The sequence below is a fragment of the Trichechus manatus genome, unplaced genomic scaffold, assembly GCF_000243295.1.
Source record: "Trichechus manatus latirostris isolate Lorelei unplaced genomic scaffold, TriManLat1.0 scaffold00233, whole genome shotgun sequence".
NCBI classification, from domain to species: Eukaryota; Metazoa; Chordata; class Mammalia; order Sirenia; family Trichechidae; genus Trichechus; species Trichechus manatus.
In genome coordinates, this window is record NW_004444169.1 from 1,189,241 (window position 1) to 1,205,202 (window position 15,962).

The 15,962-nt window shown below is 42.4% G+C and overlaps 1 protein-coding gene across 8 annotated transcripts in view; it reads right to left on the minus strand.

Moving 5' to 3' along the window:
• Nucleotides 1-1,096: 1,096 nt before the first annotated feature.
• The window catches only part of PHF8 (PHD finger protein 8), a 127,904-nt gene continuing 113,038 nt past the window's right edge, over nucleotides 1,097-15,962 (minus strand). For 5 of the 8 annotated variants that reach the window (XM_023743068.1, XM_023743070.1, XM_023743072.1 and 2 more), the window contains 3 exons: nucleotides 8,665-8,774; nucleotides 4,655-4,982; nucleotides 1,097-3,706 (listed from right to left, as the gene is read on the minus strand). In XM_023743068.1, the coding sequence (XP_023598836.1) occupies nucleotides 3,618-3,706; nucleotides 4,655-4,982; nucleotides 8,665-8,774 (527 nt within the window). In that variant the 3' untranslated portion in view covers nucleotides 1,097-3,617. Of the gene's footprint in view, nucleotides 3,707-4,654; nucleotides 7,879-8,664; nucleotides 8,775-15,962 lie in introns of those variants that run through there. The other 3 variants (XM_023743073.1, XM_023743069.1, XM_023743074.1) reach the window with 2 other exon arrangements.

Below are 15,962 nucleotides of genomic sequence, written 5' to 3' on the forward strand. Positions count from 1 at the left end.
TGGTTAGGTTTAAACTCCTTTTAGGGTTGACCCTCAGCCAGTAAGCTGCCTGCCCTGGGTAACACGAGAGTCAAGGTGGAGGTGACTTAGGAATTGAGGCTCCCAACATTATCCCAGGGGCTCTCCTCAGGACACAACTCTCACCTTGCACACAACAGGTGCTCAGTAAACATCTGTTGGGTGATTGAGCCCCAAACGATTTTCTAACACAGTGAAGTTGAGAAAGAACGAGTTTTGGAGTCAGGCAGAATCCAGCTGTGGAAGATCACTGGCCAGCTTCAGACTCTTCATCTGTAAAATAGGGCTAATAACTACTTCACTGGGTTGCCAGTCAGGATTAAATGAGATATCCTAAATAAAACCCCTAGCCCAATGCCTGACACACAAAAGGCACTTAATAAATGGTAATGGTTATCAGTGAGAGGTTGCAGAACAGAGTGATAAGAACACAGAGTCTGGAACCAGGCTGGTCCCACAACTTACTATATGTGTGACCCTGGAAGGTTATTCTGTCTCTGTTTCCTAATCAGTAGGATGAGGATGTTCGTGAGTATGAAATAAGTCAATATATATGAAGTACTCAGAGCAGTGCCTGGCACAGGGAAGAGTGTTATGTGTTAGCTCTGATAATTATATTCTATCCTTGCACTGGCCCCAAGCACGGTAATGAAGTCCAAATTGTACCACAAGCGCTTGGAGTAGTATGCCAGAGAAAGAGAGAGAGAAAAAACCAACAAAAAAAACACATTTGCAGAAAGAGGACACAGGTAGAGTCATAAAAAACAGCCTGTGGAAACTATGGAAAGCCTTTCCAAGGAACCTGTCAGGCCCCTTGGAATTGGTACACCCTTTCTTCTTTGCCCACTGTACTTCTGATTACCTGTTTTGGGTGTGTGGACTGTGTTCCTCCTGAGGGCAGGGATCCTGTTCCCTCCCCACCCCAGGCACAAGGTTGAGCACCACAGAAGTGTCCGCTGACAACTTCCTGAGTTGATGGGCAGGAGGGAGAGAGACAGAAAATGCAAAGACAAGAAGGTACTCTTGGACCCCACCCCTCACCACCACCAAAAAAAAAAAGATCAAGCAAAGCAATTGTCAAGATAAATCATTTTTATCTCTATAGGAAAGGGAGGATCTAAAAAAAATATAAATTACATTAGTAACACAACATAAGAAAAAAGCAGGGGGGAAAAAAACAACAGAGAAGTCTGGATGATGCTACTCTAACCTGTTTATAAAAAGGTCCTGCATCAGAAATTCACAATTCTACCCACTTCTAAAAATATATTTAAACATGTACAGAAGCGGTGGGCTTGTTTTTAAATTGTTTGCTTTTTTCTTTTTTTTTGTAAAAATATATTAAAGGTGAATAGAAATCCTCTCTCCCCGCCCCCTATCCAATCCCCAGCTCTCTGTTAGGGAGTGGAGACCAGAGGTAACTCTCTTACCATGTTCTAAACCTTGGTTACTATCACCCCCAACCCCTCCCCAATTCACTTCAAACACTTAGAACATGAAACAAAAAAAAAGCACACTAGTCTCTTTGGAAAAGCATAACTCTGAGGGTAAACTTGCTTTTCATTTAAAACAACACAAAACAACAAACAGGAGGTTATGAGAACCCAACCAAACTAAAAAAAAAAAAAAAAAAAAAAAACCCAGTCAAATGGAGGTTGGGTTTTAGCTCCACAGAAACTTTGAACAAAGAAACAAAGGGAAAGAGGTCCAGGACCAGGGGGATTTGCTAGTAATTAGCTGCCTTTGAAAGATCAGGAAGGGTGTTAATGGGCAGAAGGGCTGGAGACCTGGTCTTGGTTACAGCAGTCAGGACCTAGTTGGGCAGATGCCTTCACAGGGACACAGGCCTCCCCTTCCCTCCCCCTCACTACCCTCTACTGCTTTCAAATCCCCAAGATAAGCAAAGCTGGGTAGAAATAGAGGGGAAAGGAGTACGGACCTCAGGTGCTGGGGGGAGGTAGCCAGGCGTTTTGCCTTTGGTGTAACTAAATGGAGGAATGCTTGGCCCCTGGGGTCCCCAAGGTAGAAAAAGCAAATGGGGGCTGAGGGAGCCCTGATTCCAAGGAAGGAGGGTAGAGGCAGGGCTGTGGAGAAAAGAAAGACAAACTGGAGACACAAAGAAGACAAGGGAAGCCTCACATATTCCCTGTGGCCTGCATGGTTAAATTCCCCAGAAGCACTAGGCAAGTTGGAGTGAGGTTAGAGTAGGGGGTACAGGGCAAAGATAACACTTCACTTGGGCAGTGGCAAAACAGAAAGAGGGCGTTCTCCATCAAGTCCAGATCGCCAGTGAGGAAAAACAGGTAGGAGGCAGGGGGGTGGGGTGGGTGAGGGGAGAGGACAATGGAGAAGATCCACAAAGGGAAGAAGTGGGAGAAGGGGAGGATCAGATGATCTGCTCCTTCACAGAGGGGTGTCTCCTCTCCTAGGCGTGGGCTCACGAGTGGCCCATCTGCACTCTGCTTGAGTGTTGACCTGATGTCTGGAAGTGCAAAGGCCCAGGAGTGAAGATGTGAATCCTGAGGTCTTCTTCAGATCAAGACCTCAGGTGGGAAAAGAAGTAGGGAGGTTCCCAGTGATGGACCCAGGGGTGAGCTGTCCCACCACATACCCTCCAGAAAGTCTAGGCTGTGCTCTGTGATACAGGTGAGAGGGGCAGGCCATAAGGCCAGGGTTATCTGCTTCAGTTGCAGGTGCTTTCAGGTTTCTGGGAGATGGCTTTTCACCCGCTGGGGTCCAGCCACAGCCACGTGGATAATGTGCACGACCTCAAAGTCCAGGCAAATCCCTGGAGCTCACCCTGGGACAAGGGACTTCACCTGTAGCCACCCAAAAGCAGCTTCCTCAAATAGGCTGCAAAGTCATGGTCAAAGGCTTGGGCATCTGTCCTCTCCCCACCTTGAGAAGTGATAGGAATCTCCCTTCTTCTCAATGATGAGTGAAGTCAACCCATGGCCTTCTACACCACCTCTGAAAATGGCCCACAGTGGGGCAGTAAGGAGACTCTGGGCCCTCCTCTTTATTTCCATGAAGCATTTGGCATGAGGGAGCAGAGGCCAGACTCTTCTCCCAGGTAGAAGTGTGGAGGTGGGGCATGTCCACTAAACTGGGAGGAAGAAGGGGAAGAAGAGTGGACAGAGATGGGCAGGCTTCTGGAGACAGGGATGAAACTGCAGAAAGTGTCAAGTGCTGGGCCTTCCACTTCATGACCAGGGAAATATCGAGGGGCCCAGGCTCTCTTCATGCTGCCTTCTAGCTCTAGCGGGGGTGAGAGTAAAGGGCAGACAAGGCAGGTAAAAGGAAAATGGGTTGGAGCAGCAAAAAAGAGGGTTCTTGTCAGCTGGACACCACTCCCATTTGCCTGCTACTCAGGGGAATGGAGAAGGAAGGCAGGATGCTCTAGTGGAAGTGGGGAAGACAGTTGGGAGGAGTCTGTGGAGGGGTCCGTGGGGGAGTCCATGCCTTTGGTCAGTCCCAAGAAAGCAGGACAATGCGCCTCAGCACCTTGTCTGGGGCAGATAGGATCCAGGAGTGCCCCAAGAGTCAACAACGGAGAAGGTAATGGGGGTGAAGGGGTGGGGGATGGGGCATAAGGGGGCTCACAGAAGGAGTTTGCCATTTCTGTGGATTTTCAGGATACGGCCGAGTCTCTGCTTTGCTGTGGCCAGGCCCTTTTTGGGACGCTTTCCTGTGGGGGAAGGGAGAAGTAAGCAAGGTCCCCCCACAGCTTGGGCAAGGGCTTAAGCATCAACTCTGGCACCAATTATCATCAGGCCACCTCCCCTTCTCTTTTCCTCTTCCCAGTAAGTCTCCCATCCTCAGGCCTGGCTTCCAGCCCACCTTAGGCAAGAAGTCCTCCTTAACTACTTACATCCAACATCACATGCCTTTGCTCTTCTTCCTACGACCTCCTGCAGCAGCTATGAACTACCTGCGCTCTGATTACAGTCTGTCCAGTTCCTTTTCCCCACTGCTTTGGTCTCAATCATTTTGCCTCCTTAATTCTGCAGGGAGGTGATTGTGCTTCTGTGTCCTCTTATCCTGACCACCAGGATTGGACATATGCCTGGTTAATGATTGTAGCTCAATATCCCTGAAGTTGTCATCCCCAGGGCCTTGTTTCATTAGAAATCCCATCACTCTAATGTAATACCAAACTCACTTCCCTTGAGCTAAGCACTCTAGACACCGGGCTCTGAAGGCCGAAGTGAGGAAAAGAAGGGGCTTGACTCTCCTCTCTCTTGCCTCTTCCTCTCTCCTCATATCAAATCACCTCCCATGTCCTATTTGACTTCTTCCATACTTGATCAATTTTTTTCTCTACCTCTCTATTTCCTCTGCCAGAGCCCCAGCCTCTCTTCATGGCTTCCTGAATCTGTGTATTTGTCTCCTCCCTAGATTTCCCATCTACAGTCCACCCTCCATTCTGGCCACCAGAACAATCTTTCTAAACCCAAACCTGACCTCTCTGCTTAACACCAGTCAATGTTACTCCATGACCTATGGGATGAAGTCCAAGCTCCTTAGATTAGCCTTCGGTGTCCCTCCCTGATGTTCTCATCTATCAAAGCACTTAGAGTTTGCAGTAGGTAGCCCTAAGGTCCTTCTCAGTTCTACAACCATATGGTAGCTGTACCTTGTCCTGACTGATTGCTCTGGGAGCCAACTGAAGAGCGCCGCTGGGTCAAGAAGACACCGGGGGCCATGGGTGTGGTGCTGCGGTTTGCCTGGGCCATGCCAAAAGCATTGGGACGAGCAGTATACTCATGGTCAGCAAGGCTTCCTGACAGGGCCTCTTGTTTAGGCTCAGGAGGTGGCAGGGGGTTGAAAAGCTGGGGTGTAGTGGCCAGAGTTGGGGCTGGTGCTGCCAGGTTGAGATTGGAGTCTTGAGGGCGAGGCTGTTCTACCTCCTTCAGCAAAGGTTTCTTCTTGACATATTTCTTCTTTTGGGTCTTCTGCAGCTCCTGAAACACAAGGCAAGTGGGAGGGAAGAGTTCAGGAGTGGAAAAAAGAAAAGAAGATTTCCCAGAAAGGGAACTGGACAATGGTTAACATGGTTCTGTAATCCACCCCCCCGTCTAGCCTGAATGTACACACAACACAGAGGCCTTCCAATATCCGAGGTTATCTCCTTGGTAAATGAGTTAGGAAATTTGGGTTTTAGTCCTAGCACTGCCACTAATGAGGTAGACCATGGACACTTCTAGTAATAATAGCTAAATTTATGCCAGGGGCTGAGGTACTTTATCTCATTTAATTCTCATAACAGCCCTGAGAAAGAAAAATCCTCATTTTACAGATGAGAAAACTGAGGTGCAGGGACATTAAGTAACTTGAGCCCAAAGCTTCACTTTTGAAAGGTAGTTTGAGTCCAGTATTCAGCCCAGGTCTATTCAACACAGAACCTACAAACTTCAAGATGGAACATCTAAGAATAGAAAAAGTATTAACTTTGGAATGAGATAAAGCTAAGTTTAAATCCAGGCTTGAGACTTCCTAAATCGTATGACCTTGGTCAAGTTACTAACCTTTCTGAATCTCAGTTGCCTCATCTGTAAAATGGGGAAAATAATATCTGTTTTTCAGGGTTGTTGGAAAGATTAAATAAAATAATAATGTAAAAACACATAGCACTAAGTAGGAACTCAACAAGTGGTAAATTATTATTCTAGCTTCATCTCTTATAATGGCTTCTCTTCCTCTTGCTGGTCTTTTTCTTTTAACAGAGAACTTGACAATCCTCCAGGTCACCAGGTCTTAAAACCTCAATTTTGGATGGGAGGGATGAATAAGGAGTTGTGTCACTTCTCCCAATGTGTTGGATTCCATCCATCCATTGCTCTATGGCTCTACTATCCACTGCATAGTGGGTACCTGTATAGTGGGCATCTGGAGCCCTGAGAACCTGGAAAGGTGGTGCTGAGAGCATGTGAACGACTTCACCTTCTGAAATGCTACACAGCCACACAGACCAACTCAGTGATTACATTTCTTTGCCTTCTCTTGGCAACACAGGCCTACTCCTGCCACTCGGAAGATCTGACAGGCTGTGGCTACCATAGGAATTTCTGGGGGACAAGAATAATAATATTAGCAATACATGCCAGGCACTGTTCTATATTTACTCATTTAATACTTACAAGAACCTGAAAAGTAAGAACTATAATCCCATTTTAAGGATGAAGAAAACTGTGGCACAGACCGGTTAAGTCTTTTCCCCAATGTTATGGGACCAATAAGTGGCCAAGCCAGGATTCAGACCCAAGCCATCTAGCTTCAGAATCTCTGCTCTCAGCCACACTGCTATTCCACCTATGCCAGGAACTGCATTTCTGCTCCCATTTGTCTTATCCCAATCCAGAAATTATCTCTTCAAAGCTAGATCACTTAGCCTAAGGTCTATTTTCTACCTTTGCCACCAAGCTCTTTCTCATCCAGACACCCCTACAGAAGACTAGACTGTCTTATGACAGGACCACTTTTATCTTGACAATTCCCTTACTCAAAAAACTGTCAGTAGGTTTCTACCCAGGTTCAAACTCCTGACCTGGCATGCATAGTCTTCCACCATCTGCCCACTTATGCCTAGTCAACCCATGATGATAATGATGAAAAGCTTACATAGCTAACATGTCTGTGCCAAGCACTGTTCTAAAAACTTTTATGTATGTTACCTCATTTGATCCTCATACAAAATCTATGAGGAAACTGAGGCACAGAGAAGTTCAGTAACTTGCCCAAGTGGTAGAGTTAGGATTCAAACACAGGTAGGCTAGCTCCAGAATCCATGCTTTTAACCACTACTTATCTTACCCTATTCCCAAACATAAAGCTTCCAATCCAGAAATATCTGCTCATTCATTCATTCATTCATTCACTCACTCCAACACTGAGTAGATACATGTGCTTAGCATAGGGGGGATACCAAGTTGAATTAGATATATCCCCAACCCAGAGGCACTCAGAGTTTAGTAAGGGTCAAAGAAAAGTATATTTATGATTGTAAGTACCATGAGAGAATGCTACGGAAGCACAAGAGAAGGTTACCGAAATAAATTTGTGATAGGTGTTGTGAAGGGGTGTTAGGTAAGACGTCTGAGGGAACATGATGTCCAATGAGCAGAAGCTTGTGTAAAGGGACAGAGGTATGAAACAATCTGATATACTGACTGAACTATGCGTACCATGCATATTACATGAGTACCATAGTGCAGTATGGTTGTAAAGTGCATCTATGAGGGGCTGGCAGGCAAGAGAGGAGAGGTGACTATAACACCAAATCAAGAGGGTCTTGTGTACTATATCAAGGAGTCTCCTTTTTCTGGAATGCCTCCTTGTCCCCTACCACAAGCTTAGCCTACAAAACCCCTCCCCAATTTCAAAACCTCTTTGTTGAGGTCATCCCTGATGAACCCAAACAGAAGCGAGCTCCTTAGAAGGCACTAACAGTAGTTTTCACACCTTTCATTAATTTATCTGTTTATTTAAAGCAGTAGAACCCCTCTTATCAAATTACATCTTACATACACATCTTCTATACACACAACACAGAGAAGTTCTGGTCAAAGAAGGGCTGTCTGGCCAGCTTGGTTTCTGCTGGCTCCCAACAATAGCCTCTGAGACATTTCTAAGCAACTCTAGAGCTCCACAGAACATCATATGAAAAACATAATTCTATTACATTTTATTTAAATAGGATTTAATTACTGAATTATATAAACATTTAACTATTTCATTTTATTTAAATAGCAAGTAACATGAAATTTGAAGTTAGAGGATATGAGTTTGAATCTTGTCTCCTCCATTTACTGGCTGTATTATCCTGGACTAGTCACTTAAAGAGAGTCTCATTTTCTTCACCTGTAAAATGATGAAAATACCACCTATTGAACAGGGCTATTGGGCATATTACATGAGACATTGTAAATGGAAGCACCTAGCATACAGCAGATACTCAATAAATGCTCTAAGCTGCAGGATATGATATGAGGAGCTAAGGGTATATTGATAAGGGAAGAATTAGAAGATTCACCTCCAACTGCTCCCAGAGTCACTGAGCACATTACACAGGTTAAAGAACTTTGTAAACTGTAATGCTTGGAGGTGAACTTGATTCTAGTGAAGATGGCTTTTAGGACAAAAAGTAGTGGTCGTGTTTTCTTGAGAAGCAGGGGATGAAGATCAAGGTAACAGTATTTGGCAAAGAGAACTAGAAAAACCTCTCCAATAGACCAAATTACAGTACTAGTGGGTGGCTGAGACCTTGAGTGTACTCAGCTGAGTCACCTCCTTGAGGTGTCATCTGAGGGCAAATGCTCCTACCCAAGGACAGACCTGATCCTTCCCAACTGAGGTTTTTACATACCCAGGAAGGCGAGTGATATTAGCAAGGGTCTTTCTCTGGCCCTGTATTTTCTTTCATCCTAAATCATACCAAATGTGTAACCTGTGGAAGTAGCTTGTTAGTAAGCTGGGGTGTGAAGGATATAGGAGGGGACTGGGACACCACCATGGATAAAGATCAAAGGTTACCCACTATCTAATAAGACAACAGTGGCATCCTATCAGCTTGAAGGTCTGACTTTTGAAGTTCTAAGTCAAATGGGGATAAGTAGCAGGGCCATTGCCTGGGGTGTCAGCACCTACCTGCTGGGCCAGCTTTGCAGCTGCTGCAGCCAAGCCTGTCTCAATGGAGGCTACACGGGTCCCCTCACGCACAGGACGGTCCTGCTTCGGTAGGGTTGGGGTCACGCGGGCTGCAAGAGAATCAGGATGAGAAGGTGTCACTCTCTTGAGTCTAGCTGAAAAAATTTATCTGAATGTCAATCATGTCCCACACCTCCCAGGTCCCCAAAAGGTGGCTTGATTGGTCTTCATGCTTCTAGTTTTTCACAAAGACAGATTTTGCTCTTTATAGGTAAGAAGCTAATCCACAAATGTCAAAAGCACACAAAGCACGCACTGATGAAAGCATCAAAAAGTATCCTCCCTGAACTGGCATTGAAGGTTGTCCATGTTCTGGCTCCTGGCCTACCTATCCCCCACAACCTTACTTCTATACCCACAACCACAGCCTCTCCAGACAGAATGGCTTCCTTACTACACTTTCAAAATATGTACAGCTCACCATCCACATTGCCTGGAGTGCACTCTTTCCTTTTGTTCACCTATTCAAAACCTGCCCATCCATTAAAGGTAAGCTGAAATCATTCTCCCATGTAAAGCATCTAGAACCTCTCTGGCTCACATGATCTCTCCCTCCCCTAAACTTATGATCTGTACAAGTCACTTGATACACACCATATAAAACCTTGTCTCATTCCCTAAAACTGATGTATGTTATTTTGTCTACCTATCAGGCTATGAGACCCTTTAGAAGACTGTCTTCTCTTATAACCCCCTTATACTGCCTTAACAACCTTGAATCAAGAAATAGTTAAAGTCCTACCTAGAGCAATAAGGTAAGAAAAAAAAATAAAGGGCATACAAATTGGAAAGGAAGAAGTAAAAGTACCCCTATTCGCAGATGATATGATGCTATACATACAGAACCCCAAAGATTCCACAAGAAAACTACTGGAACTAAGAGAAAGATTCAGTAGAGTAAGAGGTGGAGCCAACATGATGCTACAGACAGAAGCACCATGCTGTCCCTCTACAGCAAAGACCCGAAAAACTAAGTAAAACAGATACAAACGTCAATCCTGGAACCCTAAGTGTCAAATGAAGGGATAAAGAACTCAAGCAAGCACCAAATGGAATAAGAAACTGACAGAGAACAGAGAACGAGGAGAACCACAGAGTGAAGGTCCCCTACCAGCTAATGCAGCACAGACTCGCCATCTTGGACCCCTCAGCCACCAAGAACGGCGGACAGAGAGTACGGGAAGGCAACTTCATGGAGCTCCCAGCAGGAGACAGAGCACCCAGTAATCATGGATACATGCTTTCCCACCCCCCACCCTTCTTCCCTCTGCCATTTTCCGGTGATCTGCAGTTGTTTGGCTAGAGAGATGCTGGTTCCTTGATGCTTGGATTTGCCTAGACCCACTGGCCAGCTCCTTCACTGTCATTTTTTTGTTGTGTTGTTTTGGCTTATTTTTGTTTCTTCTCTCTCACCTCCTTCCTTTCCTTTCTCCCATCCAGCTGGTGCCGTGTGCCATCTCTGCTCCTTCTTGATGATGTGCCACACCGCTTGGCTGGGGAGCCATTTCCCCAGTCTGTACTGCCACACAGGTGAGCTGTCTTGCGACATATTTTTTTCTTGGTTTCTTGATTCTCTCCACCTTCCTTCATTTCTTTCTCCTGACCACCTGGCTGCATGTGTCATCACCACTGCTTTTTGACAGGCTCTGCCATGCTGCTCGGCTGGGGAGCCGTCAGAACACAGCTTCCCCAATCCACGAAGCTATACCCTTGGGCTCCCTCAAGGCATTTTTTTTCACGGTTTCTTGTCTCTACCTTCCTTCCTTTCCTCTCTCTAGACCACTTGGCCGTGTGTGCCATCTCTGCCCCTTCTTGATGGGTTGTGCCACACCACCTAGCTAGAAAGCCACCAACACATGGTTTTGCCAGGTCCATGCCACTCCACCAGCAGGCTCCCTCAGCACCATTTTTTTTGGATTGTTTCTCCCTCTTCTTTTCCATACCCACTTAGCTCCACACATCACATGCTCCCCCTTCCCTGCTGCCTATATGCACTGAGAGGCACAGGGGCAGACCACCGGATCCTACCCTGCACCGCTCCCCAGCCCCACCCCGTAGGCCACAGAACGTGCCACAAATGACCTATTCTTGCCCCTCCCCATCTGCTGGACCTGCCTAGCTGAACCATAGCAGAGGGACTTGCCCACTTGGACAAGGTGGTGAAAAGTATGCCCACAGGCGAGCAAATAACAAAGAATGCCAAGCCTGCAGGTCTAGAAATAACAAAATAAAACAAAAAAGGAGGATGAAACAAACAATCTACAATCAATAAATGAAGAGAATAATTACTGAATGTCTCAAAGACAGCAGACAATATCAAAACATTAAAAAAAAAACGGGACAGGATGGCTCCAGAATGCGTCGAATATAAAACACCAGATGACCTTCTGGTAGAAGAAAAGGTACTGGAATTACCTGACAAGGAATTCAAAACTCTAAAATTCAGGGCTCGCCAAGAGATGAAGGAAAACATGGACAAAAACAAGGAAAAAATAGACAAAATCATAGAAAATACAGACAAAATCATTGAAAAGACAGACAAAACAATGGAAGAATTCAGGAAAATAAAACAGGAACAAAACGTCAAAATAAACAAACAACTGGAAATCGTACAAAAACAGCAACTAGAAATCCAAAAGATAAACAACAAAATTTCAAAAATGGACAGTGCCATAGAAAGTTTTAAGACCAAATTCAAAACATGGAAGACAGGATCAGCAAAATTGAAGACAAATACTTGGATGTCACATAGTTTGAGGAAAAATCAGAGAAAAGAAAGAAGAAAAATGAAGAATCCCTGACAACAATGTGAGATGCAGTCAAAACCAAAAATCTGCATGTGATAGAAGCTCCAGAACACGGGGAGAAAATGGAAAACACAGAGGATCATCGAAGATTTGCTCACAGAAAACTTCCCTAATATCATGAAAGATGAAAAGGTGACCATCTAAGAAGCTCAAAGAATGAAATACAGGATAGACTCCTAAAGAAAATCACCAAGACATACTATAGTCACAGTGCTAAAACCAAAGACAAAGAAAGAATCCTGAGAGCAGCTCAAGAAAAAATGAAAACTCACACACAGATGGAAAACAATAAGGCTAAACTCTGATTACTCAGCAGAAACCATGCAGGCAAGAAGTTAGTGGGATGATATATATAAAACCTTGAAAGAAGAAAAATGCCAACCAAGAATAATATATCCTGCAAAACTCTCGCTCAAATATGATGGCAAAATTAGGACATTTCCAGATAAACAGAACTTAAGGGTATAAGTAAAAACCAAACCAAACTTACAATAATTATTAAACGGAGTCCTTTGGTTAGAGAACCAACATCAAGAGACAACCTGAATCTGGGACGCAAGAACGCATGAGTCAGATACCAAACTAGGTAATCAACTTTCAAGCATAAAACAAAACTAAAAAATATACAACACAAAACCAGAGAGGTCAAGCCGTAAATGACAACAATGTCAGAACAATAAAAGAGGGAATAAATGGTGTATGTATAGAACTTTCAAATGGAAAGGAAGTTAAGGCGATACCAAGTAATAAGAGAATGGTTTAAACTCAGGAAGATAGGGGTAATTTCAAGGTAACCACAAAGAAACTTAACAAACCTATTCATTAAAATAAAGAAGAAAAACATAAAGCCTCAGTAAACACAAAATCTACAAAAACAAAAGAAAAGAAAAAATCTACAAACAAAAACAATTTAGCACAGGAGAGTAAGAGGAACAAAGAAAACGTCAGCATCACAAAAAAAAGCACCACAAAATGACAGCAATAAACTCAGACCTATCAGTAATCACAATGAATGGAAATGGCTTAAATGCACCCATAAGGAGACAGAGAGTGACAGAATGGATAAAAAAACAGGACCAATCAATATGCTGTCTACAAGAGACACATCTGAGAAACAAAGACATAAATACATTAAAAATCAAAGGATGGAAAAAAGTATATATCAAGCAAACAGAAACCAAAAAAAGAGCAGGAGTGGCAATACTAATCTCAGATAAAATAGACTTTCAAACAAAATCCACCCTAAAAGACAAAGGATATTATATAATGATTAAAGGGACAATCCATCAGGAAGACATAACCATAATAAATATCTACGCAACCAATGACAGGGCTCCAAAATACATAAACTCTAACAGCACTGAAAAGAGAAATTGACAGTTCAACAATAATAGTTGGTGACATCAACACACCACACTCAGTAAAGGAGAGAACATCAAAAAGAAACCTAAAGGCCACAATCAACCAAATAGACCTCACAGAAATACATAAAACACTCCACCCAACAGCAGGAAAGTACACATTCTTTTCTAACCCACATGGAACATATTCCAGAATATACCACATCTTAGTACACAAAGCAACCCTCAACAAAATTCAAACACTGAGATAACACAGAGTAACTTCTCTGATCACAATGTCATCAAAGCAGCAAATAATAACAGGAAGAGCAAAAAAAATTTAAAAAGTCAAATATGTGGAAACTGAATAACATCCTGCTTAAAAAACACTCAGTAATAGAAGAAATCAAAGATGGAATAAAAAAATTCCTAGAATCAAATGGGAATGAAAACACATCATACCAAAACCTTTGGGAAACAGCAAAGGCAGTTCTCAGAGGACAATTTAAAGCAACAGAAGCACACATCAAATAAGAAGGGACAAAATCAAAACATTAGCTACACAACTCGAACAAATTAGAAAGAGAACAGCAAAAGAAGCCCACAGCCACCAGAAAAAAGGAAATAATAAAGATCAGAGCAGAAATAAATGAAATAGAGAATAGAAAAACAATAGAAAGAATCAACAAAACCAAAAGTTGGCTCTTTGAAAGGATCAACAAAATCGACAAACCATTGGCCAAACTGACAAAAGAAAAACAGGAGAGGTTGCAAATAACCCAAATAAGAAATGAAATGGGGGACATTACAACAGACCCAACTGAAATAAAAAGGATCATAACAGAGTTTTATGAAAACTATACTCCAACAAATTTGAAAATCTAGAGGAAATGGATAAATTTCTAGAAACACACTACCTACCCAAACTATCACAAAGTGATGTTGAAACACTTTGTTACACTTTGTTAACATGAGAAGAGATTGAAAAGGTAATAAAAAAACTTCCCTGCAAAAAAGCCCTGTCCAAGATGGCTTCACAGGAGAAGTCTACCAAACATTCAGAGAAGAGCTTACATCAGTACTACTCAAACTATTTCAGAACACAGAAAAGGACACGAGACTTCCAAATTCATTCTATGAAGCCAGCGTAACCTTAATACCAAATCCAAGCAAAGACATCACAAAAAAAGAAAATTAAAGACCAATACCTGTCAGGAATATAGGTGCAAAAATTCTCAACAAAATTCTAGTCAGTACAATTCAGCATCATATCAAACAAACAATACACTATCACCAAGTAGGATTCATACCAGGTATGCAAGGATTGTCCAATATTAGAAAATCAATCAATGTAATCCACCACATAAATAAAATAAAAGAGTCAAATGATCATCTCTATAGATGCAGGAAAGGCATTCGACAAAGTCCAATACCCATTCCTAATAAAAACTCAATAATACAGGTACAGAAGGGAAATTCCTCAACATAATAAAAGGCATCTATACAAAACCTAAAGCCAACATCACTCTCAATAGAGAGAGGTGAAAACAGTCCCCACGAGAACAGGAACAAGACAAGGATGCCCTTTATCAACACTCCTATTTAACATTGTGTTAGATCAATAAGGGAAGAAAATGAAATAAAGTACATCCAAATTGGTAAAGAAGAAGTAAAACTGGCCCTATTTGTGGATGATATAATACTATACATAGAAAACCCAAAAGACTCCATAAGAAAACTACTGGGACTAATAGAAACATTCAGCAGATTAGCAGGATACAGGACAAACACAAAAAAATCAGTTGGATTCCTATACACGAATAAAGAGAACGATGAAAACGAAATCAGGAAAACAATACCATTTATAATATCCCCTAAAAAAACAAAATACTTCGGAATAAATCTAACCAGGGATGTAAAAGACCTATACAAAGAAAACTACAAAACACTACTGCAAGAAACCAAAAGAGACCTACATAAATAGAAAAACATACCACACTCATGGATAGGTAGACACAACATTGTGAAAATGTCAATTCTACCCAAAACCATCTACAAATACAATGCAATCCTGATCCAAATACCAAGAGTATTCTTTAAAGAGATGGAAAAACTAATCTTTAACCTTACAGGAAAAGGGAAGAGGCCCTGAATAAGTAAAAGCACTACTGAAGAAGAAGAATAAAGTAGGTGGACTTGCACTGCTTGCCTGCAGAACCTACTAAACAGCTACGGTAGTCACAATACCCTGGTACTGGTACAACGACAGATACATCAACCAATGGAACAGAACTGAAAACCCAGATGTAAATGCATCCACCTATGGCCACCTGATCTTCGACAAAGGCCCAAGGTCCATCAAATGGGGAAGAGATAGCCTTTTTAAAAATGGCGCTGGCAAAACTAGATGTCTATCTGCAAAAAAAAAAAACAAAAAACGAAACAGGACACATACCTTATACCATATACAAAAACTAATTCAAAATGGATCACAGACCTAAATATAAAACTGAAAACAATAAAGATCATAGAAGAAAAAATAGGGTCAATGCTAGAGGCCCTAATACATAGCATAAACAGGATAAAAATATAACAATTCACAAACACCCGAAGATAAGCTAGATAACAAAGATGTTCTAAAAATTAAACACTTATGCTCATCAAAAGAACAGAGAACCTACGGCTGGGAAAAATTTTTTGGCTAAGACAAATCCAACAAAGGTCTAATCTCTAAAATCTACAGGAAAATCCAACACCTCTATAACAAAAAGCAAATAATCCAATTAAAAATCGGCAAAGGATATGAACAGACACTTCACCAGAGAAGACATTCAGGTGGCTATCAGACACATGAAGAAATGCTCACGATTACTAGCCATTAGAGAAATAAAGATCAAAAGTACAATGAGATATCATCTCACCCCAACAAGGCTACCATTAATCCAAGAAACACAAAATAATGAATGCTGGAGAGGTTGTGGACAGACTGGAACACTGATACTGTTGGTGGGAATGTAAAATGGTACAACCACTTTGGAAATCGATTTGGCGCTTCCTTAAAAAGCTAGAAATAGAAGTACCATACGATCCA